At 39.3% G+C, this 16,272-nt stretch overlaps 2 protein-coding genes across 3 annotated transcripts; both read left to right on the top strand.

Annotated features, from left to right (window-relative positions):
• The first annotated feature begins 3,336 nt into the window (after positions 1-3,336).
• LOC131326482 (glycine-rich RNA-binding protein 7-like) lies at positions 3,337-4,591 on the top strand. 2 transcript variants are annotated; one of them, XM_058359274.1, is made up of 2 exons: positions 3,337-3,669; positions 3,947-4,591. In XM_058359274.1, exons 1-2 carry the CDS (start codon positions 3,562-3,564, stop codon positions 4,337-4,339), a joined length of 501 nt encoding a protein of 166 aa, XP_058215257.1. In that variant the 5' UTR covers positions 3,337-3,561; the 3' UTR covers positions 4,340-4,591. The 2 variants fall into 2 exon arrangements, with proteins under 2 accessions (XP_058215257.1, XP_058215256.1); XM_058359273.1 differs by having other exon boundaries at positions 3,472-3,814.
• Positions 4,592-12,146: 7,555 nt separating this feature from the next.
• LOC131326288 (protein RADIALIS-like 1) lies at positions 12,147-14,652 on the top strand. Its single transcript, XM_058359027.1, has 2 exons — positions 12,147-12,626; positions 14,419-14,652. Exon 1 carries the CDS (start codon positions 12,361-12,363, stop codon positions 12,604-12,606), a length of 246 nt encoding a protein of 81 aa, XP_058215010.1. The 5' UTR covers positions 12,147-12,360; the 3' UTR covers positions 12,607-12,626; positions 14,419-14,652.
• The last annotated feature ends 1,620 nt before the right edge of the window (positions 14,653-16,272 follow it).

The raw sequence follows: 16,272 nt of genomic DNA, 5'->3' as shown, positions 1-16,272 counted from the left end.
TGGTTCCACATGACAATAAAAATCGTTCATTTATTAGTTTTCGATGTGTTTATTATGCGTGCGGAAAAATTTGAGTTAATTGAATACCGGTAAGAACTTAATCAAATTATATTTGCAATACGACTGACCCTACATTTCTCTTTTGACAACAACGTTTCATTCAAGTAAGCATTAATGTCTAATTAATTTGATTTTTTTTACATGGATGGTAAACACGTCGAAACCTACGAAATTGATAATTTGAATTGCCAACTAAATAGAGAATCCACGCACGAGTGAAGTGTGAGAACCAGAAGTGGAGTTTTCTGAAGTCCTAATGAGCTGGTCAATAATAGAAGCCCAAAGTGGCCCCAGGGTTACTTTAGTTAGTTGGTGAGTTTACTCTTCACATAATTGATCAGAATTCAATTCTTGAGATCGGTCCGTAAGAAAGTAATTTATTGTGAATTTTTCAATCCCGGCGTCGATGGCCTGTTTTGACCGAACCGGAGAGACAATCAGTTGAGGTGCACGTAAATAGGTTCGAATACCCCTACCATCAATAAGAAGAAGAAAAAGAAAAAAAAAAGCAAACCAAAGCCCAAATTATTTTCACATGGGGACCAACAAAAAGGAAAGAGTAAAACTAATGGGGACAATACCAACATCATGGACAGCAAATGCTATCACAACATGATCAGCTTTTTCTACACTTTGAAGTAAATTAGTGTAACAACTTCCGAATAGAAAATTGGCATTAAGTCTCCACCTACTCAATGATTAGGTGATGTTCAGAAGGAAATAAAAAAACCCAATGATTATGATATCATAGAAGGGTTTGATGTCAAATTACACATGACCAACCCTACTTTATCCTTTGAAAAATTTATCTAATTTCTACCAAATATTCTCAATTTAAAATCGTTTTTCTAAGAGTCTATGGGCTTAACTCTAAATCTAAAACCAAGGCAAGGGCATCCGTATCCATAGGAAAAGATACTTTCTGGTGCATGAAAATGGACTAGACCATCAACTTGGCGGGTTTGTGAGCCAGTTTTGATGACTCAAACCGCTGGCATTTTAGAGTTTGTCGATAACATTAACCACGTCAAAAATCACGTTAATCGGATACGGGTTGATATAGTTTCAGAATACATTTGTTTCGAGATAGATAGGTTAAAGGGGTTTCGATTCGGTGTTGTAATTTTGTTATGTTCTAACAAATGTGTTTCGAAATCGTATCAAACTATATCCAATCAGCTTGAATTTTTGGTGTGACCAATATTCTAGACAAGCTCTCAGATACGAACGATTTGGATTATCAAATGGGCCAACTGGACGCTCCAATCCATTTTCATGGACTGGGAAAGGAGCTGAGCCCATATCAATAAATACAATTGGCACCTCAAAGTTGCCTAACATATCTTTGGCGGGTATTAATTATCGAAACACGTCATGGCCCGTCATTTTCCCAACAGAAAGCCTTTACAAATCACAACTTTATTTGCCTTTGTGCAGGCCAAGATCTTAGGCCTTCAGTTGACATGCCAGTCAAAATGGAAGCCCAGACCACTAGGCCTGTAGTTTTCACAGTAAGGCCCACTGAGTTTGGGTATTGACTTGGGCCAACTAACCATGGGCCTGTGTTTAAAAATGCAAAACACCTTAAGCTCCTCACTCCAGAAAATCACATTTGTACATAGTTTCATATATCCCCCATTTTTTCCAATTTGTTTCCTTATTTCTAGTATTTGGCAATTTGTGGGAGGATGACTAATGCTGAATTTGAATCGGCTTTTATGCGGATATTCAACAATTTCCCAAACGATTTTAGGTTTTTCTCGTGATAAAACAAGTGAAGAGAAACTGCACTAAGAACCCAATGATAATGAGTTAGAAACATGCGAATTTTAATTGGAGAAAATGATAAAAAGTTCCAAAAAGCTCTTAAAAATCCCCCCATAAAAATGTAGATAAAGAAAAATAGCCTAACCTTTTCGAACAAATGGTGGGCAGATTACTAATTTACTATTCTGAGTCATAACGTCACTTATGTAGTGAAGTCAATCAATACAATACAGTAGTAGCCTATGTCTCACTCGTCTAAATTCTTACACAGTGACCCGTTTGGCTAAACTTATGTTAATTTGGCATGACTTGCTAAACTCCTGTAGTGACATCAACTAGTAATATTTCAAGGCAGGAGATGGGCCGCATTAAAGGCTAGTAGGAACATTTATGGCCCAAAATAATGGGCCAGGACACAGAGTTGGTAAGAACAAAATAACTCTTGGTATCTCGAGACAATGGGCAACGGTTTGGGCCTTGTGATTTGCTTCTAGAAGCCCTAAAAAAAATTGGGCAATACCAAAACACTCTTGCGGTTGCTATGGATTGCTATGTTATTTCCCGGCCGAGTACGGGTCGAGGTCGAGGAACACCAATTTGAAACGGAGATCTGAAAAACAATTGTGCCTGGAACCGTTTAATAAGTGCACGTATGTATGAACCGAATGATTTCGAACACAGTTATGTCCATATATCTATGTCCTAATTATGTGTCCCTCTAGTGCTCAAATGCTGACGTCCCTAGCTGGCAAAGTTTTTGTTTTATCCTTTACGAAACGGCAACGATATCCTACAAGTTAATTAAAAACATGTAAAAGTAATTGGAATCAATATAAGTGCATTTAAATCATCAAATCTATATTCATTGCTATGAAGTGTTGTTATGATCTTGTTTGACATTATATAAGTTGCTCTGATAAATGAATCAAAATCCTCTAACATGATAATTCATGTGACGAAAAACTGACCCATCACGATGTTGGACGATAAGATATTTTATTTTGTATACATCTTGATATATACATCATTCATTCAAAAAAGAAAATCGGTTAGACATTGATGTCCATTCAAAGTACCTATGGTTCTTTTAAAAACAATAAATCATCAGTTTCTAACGATTCATTATTCGACAAAGTCTCCCGTCAACTTACACTTTTCTGCATAAATAAACAATTGATGTATTGAGATGCCGATAATTATAAAACCTAAAAGATCTATGAATTCAATCCATGTGAATCTGAATCGTCCATATATTTTTCCTGGTTCAAATTCATGTACTCCTACTATTTTAAGCCTCTTGTGAAATTCCAACCAAAATCAAGGACACAATCGTAATAAAACCCGGAGATATTTTCCCAGAACGCCAGTCCAACTACTCTACGAAAACCCTAGAATATATCTCCCGTGTAGATTACTCCAGTCAATCCCGTGACGGTGGGCCCCACCCCCCTGAATATCCTTAAATATCTTACCCCGCACTCACACACCCGAGTGGGCCCCCCCACACTCATCACGCCGCTTCAATCCTTTACCCTAACCCCAGTTGAGTTAACCCACACACACCGGAGCGCACTGCGCACCCCGGTTAACTTAACCCAACCCAACCCTAGTTAACCCCACCCCCCGTCCTATATAAACCTCCCCTCCTCAACCCTAATTTCCTCGTGCTCTCTGCCCCTTTTCGGATCTCTCTCCTTCTCTCTCTATATACTCTCTCTCTTAAAAAAATTCTTTATGGCGGATGTTGAGTTCAGATGTTTCGTCGGAGGCCTTGCCTGGGCCACCGACGACCGCTCCCTCGAGCAGGCCTTCTCTCAGTACGGTGACGTCATTGAATCGAAGGTCCGTTACCGCTAGATCTGACGTCGCGGAGATCGGTCCATCACCGTCCGTTAGATCTGTGTTACTGTGTTACTTGTTTTACTGTTCTCTCTCTTGCGATTACTATATGTTACTCTCTCTCACTTTTATTGAATCTCCTGAAACGGTACGTTCGTCTTGTCAAAAGAGAACATCCATCGTTTTTCAGATCTTTCTATTACATATATATGTTGATCTGTTTATATGTATGGTAGATCTGTGTGGATCTGATCGATTTTGTGGTTCTTTTTGGATACAGATCATTAATGATAGGGAGACTGGGAGATCGAGGGGATTTGGATTCGTGACGTTCAAGGACGAGCAGTCGATGAAGGACGCGATCGAGGGGATGAACGGGCAGGATCTTGACGGCCGTAACATCACCGTCAACGAGGCTCAGTCCCGCGGAAGCGGCGGCGGCGGCGGCGGAGGTGGATTCCGCAGTGGGGGAGGTGGCGGTGGTGGACGCCGTGACGGAGGCGGTTATGGAGGCGGCGGCGGGGGTTACGGTAGCAGGAGTGGTGGAGGCGGTAGTGGTGGATATGGAGGCGGTAGTGGTGGTGGTGGATATGGAGGCGGTGGCAGGGATAGGGATGGTGGATCCAGGTACTCGTCAAGGGCAGGTGGTGATGGTGGAAGCTGGAGGAGTTAGGTTTCTCTAGGGTTTCAGAATATGAGGTTGATCTTGGGAAATTATCTGGTGTTTGCTGCTTCTTGTTTACTTATATGTTGGGTATTTGTTCTGTCGTCGTTTTAGGGTTATCTGGTTGGTTACTTTGTTAGTGGTACTGTCCTTTTTTTGACCGCTGGTTCTCTGTGATGCGTCCGTGATGTTTTTGATTCTTGTAATGAGTAAAAAAGAAGATTCAATGAATGAATGAAAGTGAATTAATTGGGGCTTCAATTGTGCTGTTGTGATGAATGGTTTATGGTTCTTTTTGGTTTTTACATTCTTCGATTTATTCTTCTAGATGTTATTACTTCTGCTTTGCTGTCTAGGCGAATCAACACACTTTTTTGCAAATTAGGTTTTGCCAAAAACAAACGCTCAAAACGAAAAAGAATTTTCGGCAACTAATCAGAGAACAGAGCCCCGGACGGAGCAACTACTGAACGGTCAGAACGGATATAGGTGAACAAACAAAACATACAAAATGGATAATAGTTGAACGAACAAAACATATAAAACGAGAGAAAATTAAATTTACTTGATTATCTATAAATAAATTACGAGCACTATGGCTAATTTAGCTATTACCTATTAATCTTAGACGCAGAAAATTGAGCTGCATTGCATATTGCATTGAACCGAGACACCTACTCTAATTTGCATACTTGTACATAAAAGTTTCCGCGTTGAACACTCAAATTAATTATTATAGCAGGTTGTTTTTCTTTTTTGGCCCAAGGTTCTGTACCAGCTTGAATACATTTTTCATACTACTAATAAGACTATGCATCGATGATGAAAGCAACGAACGGTGTGAGAGTCTTCTTCAACGAACGGTGTGAGTTGTGAAATCCCGTGAATCATCTGTACCAGCTTGAACCAAGTGAGAAAGCAATTAAGAGAAACAGTTGATGAGAAGTGTGCCTTCCCCCTTGCCATTAGGGATGAATAAGATGATGAGAAGTCAAGCCCCCCTGGCCTTTATGATTCTTTGCAGATCTTTCAGCATCAAATAGCGGTGATGGTGTTAGCAACTTGGGATCACCCCGTATCCAGGTCAATCGGCCCTTTTCGAGTGATAAGGGGGAACGGGTATTGATGAAAAGAAGAATCGGAACGATAAGCCCAAAAAGATGGTACTAATCACTGCTCGAAGAGTCGAGGAATAAGAGCCCTCAAGTGACGACCGCCTTGAAAACCAACTCCAAATGAGACTCATCAAGTTTGCTTCCTTGTTGGCTCAGCTCATTTGCTGATTGACCATGCTGATTGTGAGATTATGTGTAGAAGTCCCCTCAAGTGACGATCGCCTTGAAGACCAACTCCAAATGAGGCCCATCAAGTTTTCTTCCTTGTAGGCTCAGCTCATTTGCATCGGTAGGCCCAAAATGGCCTCCCTACCAAGTCCATGCAAGGTTCCAAAACCAGGCCTCTCAAGGCTAGCCTGGCCACTTTGGGCTTCCTGACACTACCCTGGTTTGGGCGGCCCACTTCCTGGTCGAAGCCCAATTTGCCTAGCCAGTCTAGCCAATTCAAGTAAGGAAATGGAGCAGCATTTTATGGATCCTTTGGTGGTATAATGGATAGATGACTGTTTACTGTTTAGAACAACAGCCAATGGCAAAAGAGGAAACCATAAATTTTTTGGTCATGGTCAAACCTTTCCCCCACTAGGTTGGTGGAACTTTGATCAAGATTACGTGATGATTTGATGGAGAACTAAGTGCTGAATCGCTGATAAAGCCAGTACCAGACACGGTTACACTTTCTGCATTTGCAAACTAAACTGCAAGTTTTCTGCATTCTCATGGTCTCCTTTCTGTTGTAATTCAATTTCACAGGTAACATATGCAACATGATACTATCTATATGAGAATCAGATTTCGGTAGGTCTATCTCCAAACGAAAAGAAGAAGAATTCGAAGCAAGTCCACCAACCAATTTCATGGTTTTGCATAAACTGGACATCACATAGAAGTAATGCTATAATGTGCAACAAAATACTTTACCTTATGAGATGTCTTCTCAATAGCCGGCAGTGTTCCAGTTGGTTTTGATATGGCTCAACTTGCCAATTTGAGATTCTGTTTCAACATCTATAAATTGAAGATACTGGTGAGAATATGTTAAATGTATACAAATACATTGGTCAAATATTGAAGAATAGTTAAAGATGTGATCTGATAAAAAAAAAAAAAAAAAAAGTTAAGGATGTGATCATGGTATTTCGCACAACTTATACATTATTGAGGATCACAATCTAGTTTGATGTAGTCATGTAGATTATTGATCCCCGACAAGCATCCAAATTGGTGGGGATTTTGTCAGGTTAGGGCTTGGAACGTATTAAGCTATTGGAATATGTAAGCTTAGTGTATGTGGTAGACTCAATCAGGGAGTTTCATTACTATCTGTTTAGAGCAGTTAATTTTCCACAAGGTACATGCCCTCAGAAGATAGATCCCGGTAAACCTGGTTCATAGCTAGATCTCAATCATCTGATAGTTTCACAAGGTAAAAAGATGAATGCACATGACATTTTTCTTTACCTAAGCAAGGCATATACTAAAACGGTCAAATCTGCGACTAAATGAAACCTTACCTATTCAGAGTTCCAGCAAAATTAACACTAACTAGGACTCAAAAAATGGTCAGGATGAAATTTACAGATTTACGTGGAAGTGTTTAAAAGACGGATTGTATGAACCTCAACAGAGAAAATAACCACATTTTGAACAAAGAGTCGAAGATCTTCATCTTGCACAGCTAGAGTTAAGAATAAGCATCATCATTTTCATGCAAGCAAATCAACTTCAATCAAGTACTTTTTCTTGCAGTTATTGATTCAGAGTTACAAAGATTAAAAATAACATCAGCGACTTCAACTATATCAGAAAGACAGAAAGTACCAGCCACACATTAACATGTACACTTAACATATCATAGCCCAACGGGTTAGTTTGTTACAAGTAGTGTGAGATCCTCATTCTGTTAATAATCAGTGATTAAGCTTTTGGAAGAAAAATCCTGAAGAACAGCTTTTATGTTTTATGAGAATTAACCGAAGTGATATAAGAGAAATGCTGACTTCGGATAGACTGAACAAAACAGGATGATGACAGGAGCATCTATGCCCCCACAATATCTTGGTAACATCCACTGAATGTTCTAACGTAAGCATCCGAGTGCTGGTGTAAGCATGTGGTACATATGATACTGCTAGGATTCAATAACGACTGCTCAACAACTTGAAGCTAGAATTTCATTGGAACAGCCTCAAGAAAGGACTGTTGATTGGCTGATACTCTAACCAATTCATCCAACTATTATCCCTGACATCAATTCTTTGCCTTCATTTTATTGCTTGTGTCTAATTGAGCACCATATCTTTTCCTATTTATATATCCCACATATGCATTATCAACTTTCAAGTTATTCTCTGTGGCCTAAAAAATTTCCATGGAAATCACATGAGGGGAAAATAGATCCAAACATCTGCAAAAGGCTACTATTAACCAGGCAGGTTTGATTCAAATTCAAAGGAATGTCTTCCGCCTCGGTCCCCACTAGATGAAATCCCATATGATCCTTCTCTTCCTTGCAGCAAAATCCAACAATTAAAAGCTATATTTTCCAATTGGCCTGGGATATTGACTATAAAAGCAGATGGTAAGCAAGTGTAAGGAAGGGCTTAACTCATATTATGAGCTATGAACTTTTAAATGATCAGTTACCACAGTTCTGGTTAGAACTTACCAACCTGTCTGCGAGCAAGGAAATGCCTTGGACCATGAAGAGGCCAAGGTGGCCCAATTTCTCCAACTTGGAAGAAGGACCACCAGGCAGACAAAGACCTCAGAGGAAGGGAGAGAGGAGAATCCACACATGTTACTTTCTATACGAGATAGAAAGGATGATAAGGATTCCAAATCTCAGTAGGAAAGTGTAAGTGTCTAAATTCTGAAATCACCTTTCTTTCGTACAGATTCCTAAAAAGTTGCAGAAGTAACTTTCAACCAATGATCACCACTAGCCCCATTAGCTTGCGCCGCTATCCCCATTGACGTGACTTGTGCAACTTGATAATAAGGACCACAAGTATCTTTCAACTTTTTCAATTTTTGCTATCGTTTCACAGACAAGAATAGTAAAGAGTCGCACACAATGAAAAATTTAATCTTGGAACAGAAATTCTCCCCATATCAGCATGTGTTTAAGACAATTAGGAAAGAAATGGTCCTATGGTTACATGGAACAGAGTGTTTCCATATGCGAAACGACAACAGGAACCAAAGTGTGGTGCGCCACAAATCCTAAATTGTGGTACAATAAGAGTAGGCCTTAACAGAATTCCAAATCAGACTGTACTCGTCTCCGGAGATAAAATTAGCTAAACAATGTTATGTTGAACGAATATTATTCATGCAAAACGCATCTCTAGGATTGATATGACATATTTCTATATTTTTTCTCCTACCAAAGGTCCACTTCCTTTACTTTGTATGTATATTTTCTTTCTTTTCTCCAAGGGAAATGTTAAAAATTACTAATAGGAAGGAGTTTTGGATTGCTTTGGATCGTTAACTTAATCGTTTTGGAACGAAGATGTCCTGTGCTTTGGAATTATGCATTTCAATAGGAAATTCGCAGGTTCTTAATGTTTTCTAGTAACACGGGATTAGCTGAATCGGTTGACAACTTGTGCAGAGAAATCTCATCCATCTAAACGTATGAGGTAAGTCACATTTCATTCACAATAGCACTACCATAAATCAGTAAATTACCTAAAATTATGAAATAGAAGCAGTGACATGAGGCTCTCTACGTGCCACTCTCATCCTTTTTAGATCCTCATAATCGTGAATCCTATGGACTACTGGAGGCTACTTGCAAGATTTTATCTAACGTGAGGCCCACCAGTCGGTGCTAGCCAGCCAATGCCACTTGCTGTCTAAATCCATATGGTATCACACCGCCAACCCTCTGAGATTTGATTCTCTTAAAGAGATCTCAATATCATCCCAAGCAGATATTTTGGTTCCCCCTTAGCAAATTGTACCCTTGCGGATTCAGATACTTGTCCAAAGTGCATCTTTGGATTTGTTTAGAAATCAAATACACAAGTTCACACGTATCAGAGACTACCTAATAGCCAGGGAAATAAGAGTTTACAAACTTCATGAAGTCAAATTCAAAAAAAAAAAAAACTTCATGGAGTTAACCCAAGACTCTTTTCATTGAATTTCCTATTGTTGGCCCAATTGCCAGCTTACAAAGTACATTAAAGTATCGTCATGTGCCACTGAATTACATAATCCTAGATGACAGAGGGAGAGGTGGACATGGCTTTCCTTCGCAACTTGATATCAGGAGCCATAAATACAAAGAGCTAAGCAAAAGGGAAAAAAAAGAACAAGGAGCCTCAGTCAAAAGGGCATTTAGTCATGGGCTGCCAAAATGTAAATTTGAAAGAATCTTTTATTTGCCCAGATGCAAAAGTACAGTTGGTCCACTTGGAAGCATCAAGTCAAGTAAAAATCACGAACACCTTTCTTTTAACTTGGAAGACAACTGGCAGTGTAAACTGGAAGCAAATGTTTTTGACTTTCTACTCTATAATCGGCTAATATCAAAGAACAAATTGCAAAAGCCACGAGTCAATTTTCGTGGTTCCAACACACTATCCTGAAGTAACAACTAAGGACAAAGAAAACAATTAAACAAATTATCGACAGATTTGCTTGCTATACATAGTATTGGATATTGTTTTTCTTGAAATGTGCTTTTTTATCTGTTAGACAGAGGGCAGGACTAGGTCCTCTCCAATTCGATGAAATCATTTTGCAAGGCTATTTCTTGTCTAACATCCACACGGGCCACAATGGTAATGAGGGATCAACCAACTATTGTTAGCCAGTTTCCCAAACCCTTCTACCTTATAAACAAGCTAAGGGTTCAAGTTGTCCCTCAAGTGGGTTCTCATTTCTCAATGTGCCAAACCAAATAAACCAGACCAAACTAAACCTTGTGTTCCAATCAACCGGGATAGACACTTGGATAACCTGGTAGTTCATATTCAACTAACAGCCAAGACTAGGAAGTAGGAACAGAACTCATATTCAACTTGAAGGAAAGTAGAACGTATGGAGACTCAAAAGGACCTCCTTATTAGAATTAAGAATCTATTTAAGTTTTAAAATGTTCTGGTACTAGCACAGTAAAGAAAAAAAAAAAAAATTCCCTGGGAAATGGATGACAGGAGACATTTGTGCCCAAGTGACCAAACACAAATCAGACGGAGTATATGGTCTGGACTGCTGGCAAAGAGTAGGTAATAAGAGTTGACCTTTCATTGGAGAAAAACACAACATAATCATTGTACGGACTCAGGTAGCCAGCTAAAAGGTTTGGAATGTAGTTCAGGACAGGATCACATATAATGGGATAGAACACTAAAATTTACTTTCCCTTAAGGGAGAAAGCCTAGATTGTGGCAGCCTCGTGAAAGCATTTGTAAGGTCACAAGATTTGGGCCCACCTGATTCTCAGGGCAGATGATAGTCTTCTGACTAAGAATGTGATATTTCAGAGCAAACTGAATAAAAATAGTTACAGACAAGTAGTGTCTTGCAGTATTCTTCATAATTTCTTATCTTCCTAGCGCACTGAAAATTTCAACAAATTGAATTGTCGCAGTTGGCCGGAGCTTGTGACTTTTATATGAGAGGTAATAGTTTCGAACCTTGAGGATTGAAGGAAAGATTAGTATTTTATTCCTTCCTCTCCCTTGAAGTTACTTCTGAGACTAGGCCTGGTCCGATGATAATTGTGTGTGTTACACATGAGACGGGGAATACCTGATCCTGGGTTTGTTTCAAGCCTTGTCACCTAATCTTGGCAGAAAAAAGAGGTGAAACCTACTAGACATTCCTGGAATCCAGGAGTTGGGCAGTCCCAATAAAACCAAACCACGTGAACAAATTTTGGTAAGCTAGGTTGACATACCAAAGATGGAAGACCAAATTTCAACAAAGCATGAGACATTTTTTGTTTGTTTTTGAATCCTGATCTTTTATTTTTTGAACTGCTAATGGGTTATTTCCAATATAAGAACATCTTATTTTTTGGGTTGAAAGCGTATCTCGCCACATATGACATCTAGAATAAGAATGAAAAGATCTTATAACATTTATACAGTATAAAGGGAAGGATTAAGGCCCGTTTGATAAAGCTCTTAGGAGATGGGATTGGATTACTAAGCCGAAGGTATTAACAATACTGCGTTTGGTTTCCAAAATTGGTTCGGATTCGTAGTCCGTTGGTATGAGGAAGCCGGACTTTAGGGGTATTAGCAATACCCCGTGGGACTTGGTATTCATAGTCCGAACCCAACCCCTTCTCATTACCAATCCCTTCTCATTACCAATTTCTTCTATCAATCCAATCCCATCATCTAATCACATCTCAAACAAACATGATATTAATAATCCCATCATCTAATCCCATCCCAAACAAACATATTCATTATCAATCCCTTCTCATTACCAATCCCTTCTCATTACGAATCCCAATTCTAATCCCATCTCCTTACGAATCCCATCCATCTATTACTGTTATCAAATGGGGCCTTTGGGAGATACTGATTCTTCTACCATGTTGTCCTTCTTTTTCCTGCTTTTGTGAGGGAGACAAATTGTTAAAATTCTCAAAATTTTGCAACTTTCCTTGGCCAACTGGCATAGACCCCACCTCACCCCCTCCATTCCTGGAGCTTATAAAGACCGGCCATTGCCACCTCTTGCACATATCAGCTATTGACTAGAGTCTCCCTTTTTGACTCTCTTCACCCTTCTCTCACTATTTTTTGCCTTTCAGGCTTCAGCTTTTCCAATCCATTTCCTCACCTTTTCACCTTTAAGTCACAAATTCTTCTAGACCCTTACATCCACAATCATACATAGAAACTATCTATTTTGTTGTTCCTTCTCGCTCTACTGAAACGTATGGCATCAATGTCTTCCCGTGGTTCTGGCTCTTGGACTGCTAAGGAGAACAAAGCCTTTGAAAAGGCCCTTGCTGTGTATGATAGAGATACCGCTGACCGTTGGCAGAATATTGCCAGGGCTGTGGGAGGAAAAACTGCAGAGGAAGTGAAGAGGCAATATGAGATCCTTGTGGAGGACGTCAAGCACATCGAGCAGGGCCAAGTTCCCTATCCAAACTACAAGAACTCTGGGAAAATTAAGTGAAGATGAAGTGATGAACCAAGGTAGTATGGCATAAGTCTCTAGTACTCTATTAGAATGCAGTGACCCATGAAATACAACTATCACCTTCTATATTGATTTCGTCTTCTTCCTTAACTTTCTCCGTAAAACTCACAACTAATTAGGAATTAACATGTACTAGTGTAGAGACTGCCATACAAGTCAATAACTTCCATGAATTTTTTCCACTATTTTTTCCCCTACGTCAGAAGAATTCTATAATAACCAGACCCCTTCCCCACACATCAACAAGGATATCGGCTACCTCTCCATAGGAATTGAACCCGAAACCTCACTACAACTTACTACAGCTACATAACCAGTGCACCGGTTACCACTTTTTTCCCACTTGCATCTATTGTCAGTATCGTATTATTAAAGGGATGCCAATTTCAAATATTATGTGTCATTACTACACAACACTTACTGAATGAAAACATGTTTGTAAAGATGCATAGGTTGCATTCCATTTCCATACCAAAATCCATTCAAATTGGTCCTGATCCCATTGCTCCTTCCAAGGAATAGAATACAAATCGGTTATTATTCCAGTATGTGTAAAGTAACGTAGTTAAAAAAGGTAAATAAGTGACCTTGCATCAATTCAAGTAGTGTCTATCCTGGCTTTGAATTGTTTGATTTTAGCACAATTTCAATAAATCCCTCAAATATTCTCATTCCTTATCTCCTTTACTATTGATTGCATCAGCTAGGTTAGGATCAAAGAGAATACAAGACACAGGATATATTAGGAAGACACTGGCTTTCATTAACTTGAACTAACTTATTTTTACAACGGGGAGAGTCCCCCTTTTATAGGCGTAAAAGGGTTCTCTGGTTACATCATAGTGTCTTCCGCTTACATCATATAATAGTACAACCACTGACTATTACTTAGGCCCCGTTCCGGAAACCTTCTTAAAAAATAAGTACTTATTTTGCCACTTCTCCTTAAAAAATAAGAAGGGTCATTCCACAAAATCCAAATAAAAAGTTCCTTTCACATTTTCAAACTCAAAAATCATGTAAATGAAAAAAAAAAATTCAATTTTTTTTGCACCGTATTAAAGATCTCAATGAGATCTATCAAACAAGATCCATAGTGATAGAAAAATTATTTGCGTAAACACATGATTTTTTAGCTTGAAGTTGCCTTATACAAAAAATAAGACTGTTGCTATGATAATGGGCGCCGGCGGAGGGAAATCGTACCGGCAGCCGCGCCAGGCCATCTCCGGCCACCGGACGGCCGATCCGAGCCGTCCAAAAATTCAAAAAAAAAAAACCGAGGGGGCCATCGCGGGAATCAACTGCATCCGAGGTGTGTAGGGTGCTTGATCCGAGCACCCATTTTCCGTGTATATGTGATGATCATATATACAGGGAAAAGGGGTGCTCGGATCATGCACCCTACACACCTCGGATGCCGTTGATTCACGCGTTGGCCCCCTTGGTTTTTTTTTTTAGAATTTTTGGACGGCTCGGATCGGCCGTCCGGTGGCCGGAGATGACCCGGCGCGGCCGCTGATACGATTTCCCTCTCCGGCACCCATTGGTTCCTATATAAATTCTGAAAAATAAGCACCTCCTTCTTATTTTTTGGGGAACAAGCCTTCTTATTCAACAAAAAATAAGTTCTTATTTGGGTTGTGGAACACAGCCTTAATACTCCTGACTCCTGACTACTTTTACATTTCCTTTACTTCGTAACGTCAGATAACAAACATCAATCAGAATATTCGCACGTGACATCAATTGAAAGCTGAAGATATTTCCTTTTTTCCTAACATGCAGGGTCACAAATTCCGTAGCTCCGGTGAATTACAATAACGTTCTAGCCATTATGCTTCTATGTACTACTACAACTCCTACCAAGTAATTGAGGAACGGAATCACGTTCTTCTTCCTGTTATCGTTATGTTCTCGACCTAATTAATCATCCGTTAGTCTCCCGAATGTGTAGCTCCTTTCATCAATCAATTTCAGTGTAACCAGTTCTATGAAATGGAATGTATGTGTTCAAAGTAACAGATCGGTGATTTGTGTTCGTGAATTTCGCTGATGAAATCAAAACTGAAAGCAAAATCATTGTAATTGTTTGTAGAATTCAACACATGAGATCAATGTCGATTTGATTCAGGGTTTAAAGAGCTCTGACCTCGAAAAAATCCTCTGGAATCGTGGAAACGAAACTGAGCTTAGGGAGATCGATGATACGAGTGGATATATAATCTGAGAGACTAGGGTGGCTCTCTGTCGGTGATGTTGGCGGGAAAATGTATTCAAGGCGGTGCGAAATTCTTTTTGTACTACGTGAAAAAAGAGAGAGCCCAAAACGAATCGAGCTACTCAAGACTCCGCTCGAGCAGAGCTCGAATTCGAGTGTTAGGCTCGTGTGGTGAACGACCAAAGCTTGGCTCGTTTATAGAGTCTGGTTCAATAAATGAACTGGATTCGGCTAGAATTTGAAGCTGATTTTTAAATGAACCGAGCTCGAACACTACAAAACTCCGGCTACTTCGCACCCTTAAATGCAGGGCTCTGAGGGAGGGACTGAGTTGAGACTTGAGAGTGTTTTGGAGCTAATTAGTTTAAGATTTTAGATTTGGATTTGGATGGTAGATTATAACAAGAAACTATAATAATGTTTATGTGCAAAATAAATTTTCCAAGAAGAATTTCGTGAATAGAAGCGTAATCAGAATTCAAAAATGGTAGATTATTTTAAGATTCTAGATTTGATTTAGATGGTGGATTATTTTTAGTTTTGCATTCTCCAGTTCATTTTTCAAAATGTATTTTCACACAATGCAATTTTGAATTAGCTGCTTAGGGTCCATTTGTTGGAAATTTACTCGAAAATGACTCGATTGAAGTTGGTTTGGTTTGTTTATGAGCTTGAGCATTTATTGAACCCCCTGAGCTCTCAAACGACCAGGCTCATTCGATGTATGATAGTAATTAGAAAATTTTGGCTACTCAAAAATGACTCGATTGAAGTTGGTTTTAGGTTGACTCGCCACATAAACATGCTAAATTTTCAACGTGACTTCTAAAAATTAATTAAGTTTCGGATTAAATTTAAATAAGTAACTCTTCACCTCGTTTGTCAACCATACTTGTCTTGACACCTTTTATTGGACCCTATTGTCAAATGTCAAGCCATCAAGGAGAATTAGACCCCGGTCCACTAAGGGAAATAAATACTTATTTTTTGAATTAAATTTGATGTATTAAGAGAGAATGACGTATCTCGTAAAACGGAAAATAAGTACTTAAAAAATAAATACCTTAATGAAAGGGGTTTTAAATACGCACCTCCGAGCCGTCGGATCATGCATCTGATGGCTCGGATCTCATCTTGACAATCAACGATCGAGAGCTATTCATTGTCAAGATGAAATCTGAGCCTTCGAATGCACGATCTGACAACTCGAAAGTGCACATCACCATCTCCAATTCCATGCGTTTAGGTTTGGTTTGTTCAACCACCTCTCACAGCTCCACATGCCTTTTCGGCATTTACATCTCCCCAGGAAAATTTTATATTGAAAACTAACATTCCAAATTCCCTTTTTTGCAAAATTCCCTTTTTTTATAACTAGCTTACGCGCACCTCAATTAATCTTGATGGACCAATCCCGCTGC

Source organism: Rhododendron vialii, chromosome 5a (assembly GCF_030253575.1).
Source record: "Rhododendron vialii isolate Sample 1 chromosome 5a, ASM3025357v1".
Lineage (NCBI taxonomy): Eukaryota > Viridiplantae > Streptophyta > Magnoliopsida > Ericales > Ericaceae > Rhododendron > Rhododendron vialii.
This window is presented reverse-complemented; position numbering and strand designations above follow the sequence as displayed.

What these genes read in the sequence shown, in the direction of transcription:
- LOC131326482 (XM_058359273.1), top strand. Translation starts at nt 3,569, where the DNA reads ATGTTGAGTTCAGATGTTTCGTCGGAGGCCTTGCCTGGGCCACCGACG. An exon ending in TTATTGAATCTCCTGAAACG is followed by an intron (nt 3,815 to 3,946) that starts GTACGTTCGTCT and finishes TTTTGGATACAG; the next exon opens with ATCATTAATGATAGGGAGAC.
- LOC131326288 (XM_058359027.1), top strand. Translation starts at nt 12,361, where the DNA reads ATGGCATCAATGTCTTCCCGTGGTTCTGGCTCTTGGACTGCTAAGGAG.